This window comes from Heptranchias perlo, chromosome 3 (assembly GCF_035084215.1).
Source record: "Heptranchias perlo isolate sHepPer1 chromosome 3, sHepPer1.hap1, whole genome shotgun sequence".
Lineage (NCBI taxonomy): Eukaryota > Metazoa > Chordata > Chondrichthyes > Hexanchiformes > Hexanchidae > Heptranchias > Heptranchias perlo.
Genome location: NC_090327.1, coordinates 122,747,707 through 122,762,209, shown reverse-complemented (window position 1 = coordinate 122,762,209; position 14,503 = coordinate 122,747,707). Strand labels below are relative to the sequence as shown.

Below are 14,503 nucleotides of genomic sequence, written 5' to 3'. Positions count from 1 at the left end.
TTTACACCTCCTCTGCACCCATCTTGTGTTTCTTTACGTGTTCCATTAACACCCTCTTTCGACTTGCACCAAAACTATCAATCGCCAACATCTTCCAGTTCTGATGAAAGCTCGTCGACCTGAAACAATAACTCTGTTTCTCTCTCCACAGACACTGCCTGACCTGCTGAGTGTTTTCCAGCATTTTCTGTTTTTATCTCACAATCTGCAATCTGTTTTTGGTGGTGCTCGTTGATGGATAAATGTCAGCCGCAACACAGAACTCCCCTGCTCCTCTTCAAACAGTGCTGTTGGATCTTTCACATCCACATGAACATTTCGATGGGGTTCTCGGTTTCTGAAAGACGACCCCCACCCCACCCACCCACTTCCAAAAATGCAGCATTCAGGACTGTACTGAAGTGGCAGCTTGGATTAAGGGCTCAAGTACTACAGTGAGGCTTGAACCCACAACCTTCTGGCTCAGAGGCAAGAGTGTAACAAATAAGCCAAGCTGACACTTAAGATCAAGATGTTGCTACCAAATTCTTTTATGCAATTTAAAGAATTTATATGCTTAGCAAAGTTTAAATTTTCTGTCATAACAGGGACTCAAGTTGCCTATTGTGAAGTTTCCCAAAAAAAGGACATCAACCCCAGGATTCCATCTTGACTAATATAAAACCGCTGGTTTCCTATGTTGGATTTTTAGAAATTTCTGAATAAAAATACAAACTGGGTCATACGGTAACACAGTTAATCATCAACACAAGGGATTCATTAATTCATATGTCCACTCAGATCATATATTCCATTGTAAGGTTAATCATATTAGGGTTACCAAAGCTCACTTGAAAGAAACTGCTCACCTGCTATGCAGCTGTCATCGGATATTGGTACATCAAGGTAAATGAAGCCTTTGTTATACAAACCTGCAATGTGAGAGGTAAACCAATTAAGTGCAAATAGAAAATGTTGATTCATCCTGCATGGAAAACACAAGTGTACAGTTTTGCCAACACAAAGAAAAAAAAATCAATCATTGGTTGTAATTTACTTGCCAACTTTTTGAATTAAAAATGGTGAGGAGTTTCAATGCTGAGGAATGGAACACTCCCCCACTTAGGGCATCCCAGATGAGGTATAGCATGGTTAGATGTACAGTAAAGCATCCTCTACTCTTCCCCAACAATCTGCCTTCACCCCAAACTCGGATGAGCATTCCCTACTGCTCCAGTGTGATATTTTACCATCTCCATTAGCTCTCCTCTGGCCTCAGTAAGTGGGTCAATTTAATACCAATCGACACTGAAAAAGGGACAAGTTTGTTCTGGGAGCACATGGTCATTATGAACTTAACTGAAAATGCTAAACTCATTTCTCATAGGATTCTTATAGCCAACAGTTAGAGGAGACTTTATCCCAACAATCTGGTTAAAAAAAAACCTATGACCGATTCAGGTAGCTAAAATTCAAGGTTTTTTGCTTAAAGTCTCCTTTCTCTGCCAGCTAAATGCAAGGGTCCTACGTACAATGAGATTCACCCCAGTACTTAATGGATGAAAGTTCATGCCACAAAACATCCCATAATCCTACACAAATTGGTAATCCTCATCAGAGATTATATAAGTGGCTGTTATGAGAATAGGAAAAAAAATTAAAAGGTATGGTAGTGGATTAAAGGACATTGCTGGACCAAGCTAACATAACTGTACGCTGTGTCTAGCCCATATAGTAAGCCAACACAAGTCAGATTTGCAGGAACAGAAGAAGAGCTAGTTAGTATGGAGATGACAAAGAACTGTGGTTATAAAAGGGAGATGTTCTTGAAGCGAGTACACGTCCAGACAACTTTTACTGACAGAAATCTACAGTATAATAATGCACGAGGGAAAAACTCAGCTTCACTGGCAAAGTAATGTGACCTGCTTAGATGCTGTCAAGTCTCGCTGCCCCTTGATGAGCATGCCATTCATTGAAATAACTTTGTCTTACTGTTCCATGTATCCCATGATTTTGCAGCATGGGACCAAGATCCACAGAGTAGGGCCAAAGCAGTTGAAGGCTGAGTCACAGGTGAAGCGAAGGGAGGTTGGGGGTGGGGGAACGGAAATGCACACAAGGCCAGAGATGGAAGACTGAAGGGTGTGGGAGGGGATATAAGGCTGGATAAGGTTACAGAGATCAGGAGAGGGGAGGCTATGGAGTGACTTGAAGGGGGACAGGAAGCTAATGTTGTTCAGGAGCTGATGTGAGCATGAATTAGTTCAGGACAAGATACGGGCATTTTGGACAAGTTGGGAGTTTATGGAGGGTGGAAAATGAGATGCCAGCAAGGATGACGTTAGAGAAATCAATTTTAGAGGTGACAAAGATATAGTTAAGGATTTCAGCGCTGGTGGAATTGGGTATGGAGGTAGACTGTATTGGAGAAGTAGAAGTAATCTTAATAATGGCTAGAGTGTGGGGTTCCACGTCCAGCCCAGGGTCAAACAACATGCCGAGGTTTTGCATCGTCTGGTTCAGCCTAATCAAGTGACCACAGAGGAGGATGGAGCAAGTGGCAAGGGAGTAAAGTTTCTGGTACGGCTGAAAACGATAGCTTCATTCTTCCCAATGTTCAGCTGGAGAACTTGTGACATGTGCAAGTTTTGATGTCGAACATCAGCATTTTGGTGAGGTCAAAAGAGGGGAGAGATAGAGATGTGTGTCATCAGCATACAGATGGAAGCTGACTCCTTGTTCACGGATGATGTCACTGATGGGCAACATATCAGTAAGAGGAAGGGTAAAGGACAGAATCTTGGGGTACGTGAGGTGATAATGCAGGGGCAGGAACAGAAGCTATTTCTGGAGATACCCTAGCTGTGCTCGGATAGATAGGAATAGAACTGTGCAGGGGAAGTCTCGTGGAGCTGGACAATGGAGGAGAATTGATGGAGGAGTATGGCGCTGTCAACTGTGTGAAACACTGCAGGGAGACTGCGGAAGACAAGGAACAATAATATGCATAAATGACTGTCCAGGGGAGTCTCTGCACTATGGGCAGGGTGCAAAGCAGACTGGAGGGAATTCAACAATGAGTTTGGGGACAGATGGGAGGTGACAGCACGTTCAAAGACCTTAGCAAGGAAAGGGAGGTTAGAGATGGAGTGGTGTTGGAGAATGGATGGGTAGAGGGTGTTCTTTTTTTTTTTGAAGAGGAGTCATGATGACCACAGTTTTGAAAGAAATAGGAACACTGTCTGAGGTAAGAGAGCCATTAACAATGTCAATTAGCATGTGAGTCCAGGAGTGGTAATTGAGTAGTCAAGAGTTGAGTGGGGAGCAGATCAAGAGAGCTGGAAGTAGGTCTCACAGAACAGATGAACTAGGAGAGGACAGGGTTAGATGAGAGGGATACTTCAGAGTGACAAGGGAATCAGGTTTGGAGAAGGAGAGAGTGGGAGAACAGGGAAGGTCTGAAGCGGGAGGAGAGGAAGTGACTCGGATAGCTGCACGAATGGTCACAATCTTGGAGATGAAGAAATTCATGAGCTCTTCACATTTCATCTTGTTACCGCCAATGGGGAAGCAGTAGACAAAAGGTGATGAACGATTGGAAGATGAATATTGAGAAACCAACAACCCGTTGTGCAGATATCACAGTAAAAATCTTTAAACCTGTCCCTCAAAGTAATCTATAAATTAGAGCAGTGCCCACTGCCTGCTGAGTATTCTCTGGATCGGAGCAAAGCATGTGAGGACTTGAGCAATCTCTGAATCAATTTACTTTTAACTCCAACGTGCAATACCTTGGGATAATCTTGTATGAGCTGGAATGTCCACAGCATTAAGCAAAGCTCCTAAAGTTCCAAACACAATATCCAACAGAAGCAGTGGAATTTATTCTTTCTCTTGTACGCATCTCTGGGCATCTGACGACCTCTTTCATACTGGATGGTGAATGGTCCAAGGTTATGAGCCTTTCTTGGACTGCTATCAATTTTACTCCAGGAGTGGCCAGCAAAAGAGTTGCTGTAGCTGGCTGTACAGGTACTGATTTCTCCCCCCCGCCCCCCCCCAAATCAGTGCTGATTTTGATCTTCACGTAGTGAAGTGATAAAAAATCTGCTTAAAAATAGATGGCAAGAATAGAGTCACCACTAGGACTTGAATCTGTAGCAATCTAATACTACTGGTTCTCTTGTTAATAGGTTGAAAGATTTTCCAGCAGAAAATCTTAAATTGTTCCTGATTGTGAGCAATTTGCACATATAGTTTATTAAAGAGACTGCCGTTAAATGAAATGCATATTTTTTCTGTGCAAGTGCAGTAAGATTCGGCAGTACAGTACACTGACCTTCAAATAAAGATCTATGTGAGAAGCTCCAGAATGCATTATCATGGAGCATGAGGATACCAGGCAGCACGCACGGAGTGTGTATATATTATACAAGAAAGCATCGGTCTGGAAAACAGCATGCAGATGACTGGGCCATTGCGGTCAATGAGGGCCTTTGGTAAAAGTTGAGTTTCAGGGTTCAGCAAGACAGGTTTTACAGTAATGTCATTCCTAACTAATGTACTCACCGAGAACCACATTGTGTTCCAATATTCCAGCCAGCTGAGGTCCCGAATCAATGATTTTATCAATAGAACTCTTCTCGGGCACTGAACAAATCTAGAGGCAATAAGACAGCCATTCTTAAAATCATAGAATCATAGAAAGGTTACAGCACGGAAGGCGGCAATTCGGCCCATCGAGTCCACGCTGGCTCTATGCGAGAGCAATCCAGCTAGATCCACTCGCCCTTCCCTTTCCCCGTAGCCCTGCAAATTTTTTCTTTTCAAGTACTTATCCACTTCCCATTTGAAGGCCATGATTGAATCTACCTCCACCACTCCCTTGGGCAGTGCATTCCAGATCCTAACCACTCCCTGGAATCATTCTAGTAAATCTCTTCTACACCCTTTCTAAGGCCTTCACATCTTTCCTGAAGTCCGGTGCCCAGAACCGGACACAATACTTGAGTTGTGGCCGAACCAGTGTTTTATTTTTTTTTATTTGTTCATGGGATGTGGGCGTCGCTGGCAAGACCAGCATTTATTGCCCATACTTAATTGCCTCTGAGAAGGTGGTGGTGAGCCACCTTCTTGAACCGCTGCAGTCGTGTGGTGAAGGTTCTCCCACAGCGGTGTTAGGTAGGGAGTTCCAGGACTTTGACCCAGCGACGATATACGGCGATATATTTCCAAGTCGGGATGGTGTGAGACTTGGAGGGGAACGTGCAGGTGGTGTTGTTCCCAGGTGCCTGCTGCCCTTGTCCTTTTAGGTGGTAGAGGTCGTGGGTTTGGGAAGTGCTGTCGAAGAAGCCTTGCAAAGGTTCATCATAACTTCCATGCTTTTGTACTTTATGCCTCTATTTATAAAGCCCAGGATCCCGTATGCTTTTTTAACCACTTTCTCAACCTGCCCTACCACCTTCAACGATTTGTGCACATATACCCCCAGATCTCTCTGTTCCTGTACCCCTTTTAGTGTTTTGCCCTCTAGTTTATATTGCCTATCCTTGTTCTTCCTACCGAAATGTATCATTTTGTATTTTTCTGCGTTAAATTTCATCTGCCACGAGTCCACCTATGCCACCAGCCTGTCTATATCCTCTTGAAGTCTATCACTATCCTCCTCACTGTTTACTACCCTTCCAAGTTGTGTCATCCGCAAATTTTGAAATTGTGCCCTGAACACCCAAGTCCAAGTCATTAAGATATATCAAGAAAAGCAGTGGTCCCAACACTGTCCCCTGGGGAACACCACTGTACACCTCCCGACTACTTTAAGTACAGCTAGCCTTTCAAGTACCTCTTCTTTATCAATTTTTAGCCCATCCAGTATCTCAACTATATCTTCCTTTACTGAGGCTGTGGCAGCATCTTCTTCCTCAGTAAAGACAGATGCAAAGTACTCATTTAGTACCTTGGCCATCCCCTCTGCCTCCTTTATGGTCTCTAACCGGCCCCACCCCTCCTCTTACGACCCATTTACTGTTTACATTCCTGTAGAAAACTTTTGGATTCCCTTTTATGTTGGCCGCCAGTCTATTCTCATACTCTCTCTTTGCCCCTCTTATTTCCTTTTACACTTCCCCTCTGAACTGTCTATAATCTGCCTGGTTCTCATTTGTGTTATCAACCTGACATCTGTCATACGCCCCTTTTTTCCATTTCATCTTACTCACTATCTCTCTTTTGTCATCCAGGGAGCTCTGGCTTTAGTTGCCCTACTTTCCTGCCTCGTGGGAATGTAGTGCAACTAATACCCGAACCATCTCCTCCTTAAAAGGCCACCCACTGTTCAATTACAGTTTTGCCTGCCAATCTTTGATTCCAATTTACCCGGGCCAGATCTGTTCTCATCCCACTGAAATTGGCCCTCCTCCAACTGAGTATTTTTACTTTAGAGTGGGTCCATGTCCTTTTCCATAGCTATTCTAAACCTATGATCGCTGCTCCCCAAATGTTCTCCCACTGACACTTGTTCCACTCGGCCCACCTCACTCCCTAGAACTAAGTCCAGCAATGCCTCCTTCCTCGTTGGGCCAGAAACGTACTGATTAAGAAAGTTATCCTGAACACATTTCAAAAATTCCTCCCCCTCTGTGCCCCTTATATTATTATTGTTATCCCAGTCTATATTAGGATAGTTGAAGTCCCCAGTTATCACTACTCTATAGCTTTTGCACCCCTCTAATTTCTCTGCAAATTTGCTCCTCTATATCCTTCCCACCAGTTAGTGGCCTATAGAATACACCCAGTAGTGTAACGGCACCTCTTTTATTTCTTAACTCTAACCAAATACATTCTGTCCTTGATCCCCCCAGGACATCCTCTCTCTCCAGTACTGCAATATTCTCTCCTTAATCAATACTGCTAACCCCCTCCTTTCTTTCCTTCCCTATCTTTCCTGAACACCTTGTATCCAGGAATATTTAGTACCGAATCCTGCCCTTTTTTGAGCTAAGTCTCTGTTATCGCCACGACATCGTATTCCCATGTGGCTATTTGGACCTTCAGCTCACCAACCTTGTTTACCACGCTTCGTGCGTTTACACACATGCACTGCAAACCAGTCTTAGACTTTCTTGTACTCTCTCGTCTGATCCCACCTAATACTGTACTATTACTTGCTTTAGTGCTATTTTTCTCCCCCAATCCTTTGTGCCCCTTGTTTCTCCTTTCCATTGCTACATCCAGGTGTCCATCCCCCTGCCAAATTAGTTTAAACCCCCCCCCCACAGCACTAGCGAACCTCCCCGCGAGGACATTGGTCCCAGCTCCGTTGAGGTGCAACCCGTCCAGCCTGTACAGGTCCCACCTTCCCCAGAACTACTCCCAATGCCCCAGGAATCTAAAGCCCTCCCCTCCTGCACCATCTCTCCAGCCACAAATTCATCTGCTCTAGCCTCCTATTTCGATGCTCACTAGCATGTGGCACCGGGAGTAATCCGGAGATTACTACCTTTAAGGTCCTGCTTCTTAATCTCTTTCAACTCCTTAAAATCTGCCTGCAGGACCTCATCCCTCTTTCTATCTATGTCATTGGTACCAGTGATCTCAGCTGAGTGATATGTTGAAACAGCAAAAGGATTAAAAGACTAAAACTTACCAGTTATAAGTGTATGCGCTGAGTTGTCAGATGGGTGCATTCTTGGACACCATATTGACACACTTTCAGATGTGGAAACAGGGTCTACCTACAATCTGACTTTACAGATGTTGATATAGGCCTCAATTCAGAAGTAGCATTGACAGGATTAAAGTATGTCCAATGCTGTAAATACTCATTGAAATTTCGACACACATTATTTTGCACATTTCTTAGATGCACTGCCAATATGGCATGAAAATTTTTCATTAGTAAATTGGTAAAACAGTGTTTCAATTGACAGAACAAAGAAAAAAACTAAACTGCAGCAAATCTGAAAATACTCAGGGGTTCATGTAGCATCTGTGGGATGCTAGAGTCCATTATAAAGGATGTGATAACAGGACATTTAGAAAATATCAACGGGATTAGACAAAGTCAACATGGATTTATGAAAGGGATATCATGTTTGACAAACCTACTGGAGTTTTTTTGAGGATGTAACTGGTAGAATAGATAAGGGAGAACCAGTACATGTGGTTTATTTGAATTTTCAGAAGGCCTTTGATAAAGTCCCAAGTAACAGGTTAGTGTGCAAAATTAAAGCACATGGGATTGGCGGTAATATACTGGCATGGACCAAAAATTGGTCAACAGACAGGAAACAGAGAGTAAGAATAAATGGGTCTTTTTCGGGATGGCAGGCAGTGACTAGTGGGGTACAGCAGGGATCAGTGCTTGGGCCCCAGCTATTCACAATATATATCAATGATTTGGATGAGGGAACCAAATGTAATATTTCCAAGTTTGCTGACAACACAAAACTAGGTGGGATCATGAGTTGTGAGGAGGATGCAAAGAGGCTTCAAGGCAATTTAGACAAGTTGAGTGAGTGGGCAAATACATGGCAGATGTGGATAAATGTGAAGTTATCCACTTCGGAAGGAAAAACAGAAAGGCAGAGTATTATTTAAATGGTGATAGATTGGGAAATGTTGATGTACAAAGGAACCTGGGTGTCCTTGTACACCAGTCACTGAAAGCAAACATGCAGGTGCAGCAAGCAGTTAGGAAGGCACATGGTATGTTGGCCTTCATTGCAAGAGGATTTGAGTACAGGAGCAAGGATGTCTTACTGCAGTTATACAGGGCCTTGGTGAGACTGCACCTGAAGTACTGTGTGCAGTTTTGGTCTCCACACCCAAGAAAGGATATACTTGCCATAGAGGGCATGCAGCGAAGGTTCACCAGGCTGATTCCTGGGATGGCAGGTCTGTCGTATGAGGAGAGATTGGGTCGACTCAGCCTGTGTTCACTCGAGTTTAGAAGAACGAGAGGGGATCGCATTGAAACATAAAAAATTCTGACAGGGCTAGACAGACTGGATGCAGGGAGGATGTTTCCCCTGTCTGGGAGGGTCCAGAACGAGGGGGTCACAGTCTCAGGATAGGGACTAGGACATTTAAGACTGAGAGGAGGAGAAATTTCTTCACTCAGAGGGTGGTGAACCTGTGGAATTCTCTACCACAGAAGGCTGTGGAGGCCAAGTCACTAAATATATTTAAGAAGGAGATAGATAGATTTCTAGACACAAAAGGCATCAAGGGGTATGGGGAGAGAGCAGGAATATGGTACCGAGATAGAGGATCAGCCATGATCATATTGAATGGCGCAGCAGGCTCGAAGGGCCGAATGGCCTACTCCTGCTCCTATTTTCCACGTTTCTTTCCCTGGTTTTTGATCATGTATTTGCCAAGGCCCACTTTTATAGCCACAGCTCTTTTCTCTGCACCGGTCTCCAGCTCGATCTCACTTCACATGGATTCCAGCTCAAATTTCACCCTTCTTGTTCAAGATCCACCCATGATCACCAATATTGCAGTGATATTCAACATTCTTTTAAGCACTGCTCTCGCTGCTTCATTAAATCCACCCTCTCCACCATGCACCGCCACATACACACTCTCAATGCTCTCTTTCGCAGCAGTGACTCACTTCTATGTCTGAACAGTCCCGATCCTCAATGCTACATAATCCTTCGTCACACTGAGCACATTTGGCAAAAAATACTTCTCTTTCCTTCAGGCAGCAAAGACCACAAGCTTCAGAAACTTGTGGATGCCAGCCTATCTCCTGATCCCTCTACACTTTCTTCCAACCTTACCCCTTGTCATATTTTCACCATGACCTCTGACCTTCTGCTCTCTGACCCTGAACGATCCATCCTCAGCAAAGGCCTCAGCTTCATATCCCTACACCCCCACCTCAACGAATTCCACGCTCAACATTATGCTGAGCTCTTCTACTACTTTCAACATCCATGCCTATTTTTTTGGCTGAGACATCCCACCAATGCGTCTGACCTTTCTGCTGTCTTCAGCCTTTTTGATCCACCCAGACCCCTCCCTCTGGCCTCTTACCCTCTTGATTTTTTTTAAAAAACCATTGTGAGATCAGCTGTGTCAGTTTCTCCACTCCCTTCGCTGCTCTAATGTATCTCCCTCTGAACCTGCGCCTCTCCATTCTCTCGAGTCTAATCCTGACATCGGTAGCAAAGCCGCTGAGAAGTGGGACGTTTTTGTTGTATGGGGGAAGGACCTATTGCTTTCTGCTGTTTAATGGTAACTTGCCGACAACAACTCCTATCTCCCCCTGGCCCATGATGCTACTACTGAACACCATGCCATCATTTCCCAGACCGTTACTGACCTCATTTCCTCTTGGAGGTCTTTCCCTCCACCGCCCCCATCACCCCCCGCAACCCCGACAACCTCCAACCTCAGTTCTCCAACCACGCAGCCCGTTTCTACCTCCTCCCCAAGAGAGACAAACGGGACAGTCCTGGTAGACCCAGTGTTTCCACCTACTCCTGTCCCACCAACCACGTTACTCTTCCCTCAGCACTCCGCTGGAGTGTGTGCCTAGATTATATGCTCAAGTCTTAAAGTGAATCTAATGCTCTTTAGCCACAATAAGTAGAGCACTAAAACTCAACTTCCACCATAAATATTACTTTTGTCTATTTATCTTTCCATTACCTTAATATCATCCTCGGTGATGAAGCCAGCCTGCACCACCCACCATGGCTCAATAGTAATTTCTACAGGCTTCACTGGTAGCAGGTCACGAGCAGTTTTCCGCCTGAAAAATTTCTGGAACAATAGTTGTTTTGCACGATTAGTGAACTTCTACATCTGTCTGTTAAACACAGTTTGCTTTGCCATTAAGACAGACCAACATAATCCACAAGCAAAGTAGTTGCCGATGTGTTATGCATAAAAATAGCTATTATCTCTTCAGTGAGTCCAATATATAATACATTTATAACACATGCATTTATTGTTCTATATCATATATAGAATTTCTTTTGATGAATGTTGTGCTCATTAAGGTGAGGGGTATCAGTGTTGCACAATGGACCACTGTCCCATTTAGGACACCCAGTATCACCATCTCAAAATTCATTTCATTTGACAGCAATATGTAAAATGTGTACTTAATTGAATGAGCTATGAATTAATTTTCTTTATTTTACTGTATGCTATTATCTTAATGGGGTGCCTTTCCAGATACCCTCCCAGAATTGTTCATATAGGACTCACAGGTTTTAGGATTATTGTAGAGCTACTTTACAGTATTTAACTTATTAATAATGAAAATGTGAAACCTAACAGTGTACAGCACTGTTCTTTCACCGAAGACCCAGGTTCATATACAGCCCAGACGAAAAGGATGGAAATCACTGTTGGCTTTAAGGGTCCTCCAATAAATAATCTTTGCAGAGTTCAGATCCATGTCCTATTTGTCATGTGCGCATTGCACAAACATTCTTAAAATTGAGCACAAATTGACCACAAGCAGCAATAGTGAAACTACAATAGCTAGCATGGTGAATGGAAATATTCGCACTGTTGTAGGAGGAACTCAAGCACATTGTCGGGGCACGATAGAGAGAATTATATTCTGCATCTGGTCACCTTATACCCAAGAATACACAATACTGAGCCAAGGTATCCAATTTTCCAATGCTGGAATCACTCACTTCAATAAGTAAAAAAACTTCATATTCCTTCAAATTAAAAAAAAATACAAATGGGACTCACCTTTGATGATCTACATTGGTTCATGAGGTCAATATATTGGTTCCTTCCAATTCCCAGAAGTCTCAGACCTTTAAAAAGAATTGAATTCATGCTCAAGAAAAGTAAAGCTATTTCCTAAAATGTTACCTGAACTCTCTCTCATTTAAGCCAACTAATTAATAGCTCAGTTGCAGCAGCTTTATTGTTCAGCAGTTGCAAGAAACCCTTAACACTCTGAAAACCAAACAACAACTTGCATTTATATAGTGCCTTTAACGTAGTAAAACATCCCAAGGCGCTTCACAGGAGCATAATCAGATGAAATTTGACACCGAGCCACATAAGGAGATATTAGGACACGTGACAAAAAGCTTGGTCAAAGAGGTAGGTTTAAAGGAGTATCTTAAAGGAGGAGAGGTAGAGAGGTTTAGGGAGGGAATTCCAGAGCTTAGGGCCTAGGCAGCTGAAGGCACGGCTGCCAATGGTGGAGTGATGATAATCTGGGATGTGCAAGAGGCCAGAATTGGAGGAGCACAGAGATCTCGGAGGGTTGTTGGGCTGCAGGAGGTGTTTCTAAAATAAATACGTACTTCAGACAGACCAGTTCTGAAAGAAATCCATATCAACACAACCAGTACTTCACGCACTTAGTTTCCCCCTTTTCTTTGAAATCACAAAGCAAGTTACTTTCAAACTACTACATTACTATGCTGAACTTAGTACATGTTTAATTTTGTGTCTATTTTTAAGGATTAAAAAAATGAACCAACCTGTTTTAAACAAAATGTGTAGTCTAATTCTGAGGCAGCAACAAATTTATAAAGGATCATATTTTTAGTCTTAACAAAAATACGATGTTCAAATTATCAATTTTGGCAGAAACGGTTTCATTCTATTATGGTCATAGCTGCAGCACAGCCTATTCCAAAGAACTTTCAGATTCTTTGTTTAATACATAAAAAGCAAGGAAGTTCTGAAAGCTCATTCTTGATCAGTAATTTTTACATTTCAAAGACTTCGATTATTTTTCTAAGTTATCCTCTCTCCGAACAACAAAAACAGGTTTATAAACACACAAGCCGATTCTAGGCCTCACATCATTGTCCATGGGTGTGCGAGGAACCTGCTGCTAGGTCTCTGCCAATGTCACCCTAACTGGACACTATCAAGGGTGCTCTGCTCCAATTCTTCATCCTGGTAGTACAGAATTAGTCTTTACTTAGTGCCTCAACACCACCTCAGCTATGATTATAAAGCGCAATGTGAGAAATCACAAGCAAAACATGCATCCTAAGACTCACTGAAATGTGCACTGGTTCACTAATTTGGTGAACCTAAACTATTCCAGGTTTGTCTTTAACATAGCCATTATATTTTACCTAGTGTAGATGAAAACAGTATTGCAGCGGTGAGCAGTCAGTTTGCCTGCTTATTCCAGATTAAACATATCATGCATGGTTGGAGTTACATGCGAACAACTGCTTCCTAAAAATATATAGCACAAGTATAATGAGCACTATTTCAACTGAAATTTGTAGTTATGTATACATTGCAATGACCGTGCATAACATTAGGAACAACCCAGAAGTGGAAGCAGTCACAACTACAAGGGTTTCTTGAGTTCAAAAGGGAGTGAATAAGCAGGCAAACTGACTGCTCACCGCTACAATACTGTTTTCATCTACATTAGGTAAAATATAATGGCTATGTTAAAGACAAACAGGCAGATGAGCTGAGGTCACAGATTGACACCTGGAAGTACGATATCATAGCTATTACTGAAACATGGCTTAAAGAGGGGCAGAAATAGCAGCTCAACATTCCAGGGTTTTCAGACGAGATAGAGGGGGATAAAATAAAAGGAGGGGTGGTGGCAATATTGGTTCAAGAAACAATTACAGCCGTGAGGAGGGATGACATGTTAGAAAGATCATCAAATGAGGCTTGAACTGAAGAACAAAAAACAGGCAATCACACTGCTGGGAGCATACTATAGACCCCCAAATAGTCAGAAGGAGATAGAAGGGCAAATATGTGAGCAAATTTCTGAGAAGTGCAAAAACAATAGGGCAGTAAAAGTAGGGGATTTCAAATACCCTAATATTAAGTAGGATAGAATCAGCGTAAAAGGTATCAAGGGCGCAGAATTCTTAAAATGCATTCAAGAAAACTTTTTTAGCCAGTACGTAGCAAGCCCAACAAGAAAGGGGGCAGTTCTGGATTTAGTTTTAGGGAATGAAGCTGGGCAGGTGGAAGGAGTATCAGTGGGAGAGCATTTTGGTGGTAGTGATCATAATTCAGTTAGATTTAGCATAGTTATGGAAAAGGACAGAGATAGAACAGGAGTAAAAGTTCTCAATTGGGGAAAGGCCAATTTTAATAAGCTGAGATTTGGCAAAAGTGGACTGGAAACAGCTACTTGAAGGTAAATCAGTGTCAGATCAATGGGAGACACTCAAGGGGGAGATTCAAGGGGTTCAGAATAAACATGCTCTCACGAAGAAAAAGGGTGGGATTCCCAAATCTCGAGCCCCTTGGATGTCAAGGAACATACAGGGTAAGATAAGGCAAAAAAGAGAAGCTTATGTCAGATACCGAGAGCTCAATACTACAGAAAGCCTAGAGGAGTATAGAAATTGCAGGGGTAAAATTAAAAAGGAAATTAGGAAAGCAAAGGGAGGGCATGAAAAAATATTGGCAAGTAAAATCAAGGAAAACCCAAAGATGTTTTATAACTACCTAAAGAGCAAGGGGATAACTAAGGAAAGAGTAGGGCCTATTAGAGACCAAAAAAGTAACCTGTGTGTGGAGGCAG

At 42.8% G+C, this 14,503-nt stretch overlaps 1 protein-coding gene across 1 annotated transcript in view; it reads right to left on the bottom strand.

Annotated features, from left to right (window-relative positions):
- The window catches only part of fam91a1 (family with sequence similarity 91 member A1), a 67,755-nt gene that overhangs the window by 38,750 nt on the left and 14,502 nt on the right, over positions 1-14,503 (bottom strand). The window contains exons 5-8 of the mRNA XM_067981926.1: positions 11,710-11,777; positions 10,645-10,758; positions 4,552-4,642; positions 849-911 (exon numbers count right to left, since the gene is read on the bottom strand). Coding sequence (XP_067838027.1) covers positions 849-911; positions 4,552-4,642; positions 10,645-10,758; positions 11,710-11,777 — 336 coding nt within the window. The remainder of the gene's footprint in view (positions 1-848; positions 912-4,551; positions 4,643-10,644; positions 10,759-11,709; positions 11,778-14,503) is intronic.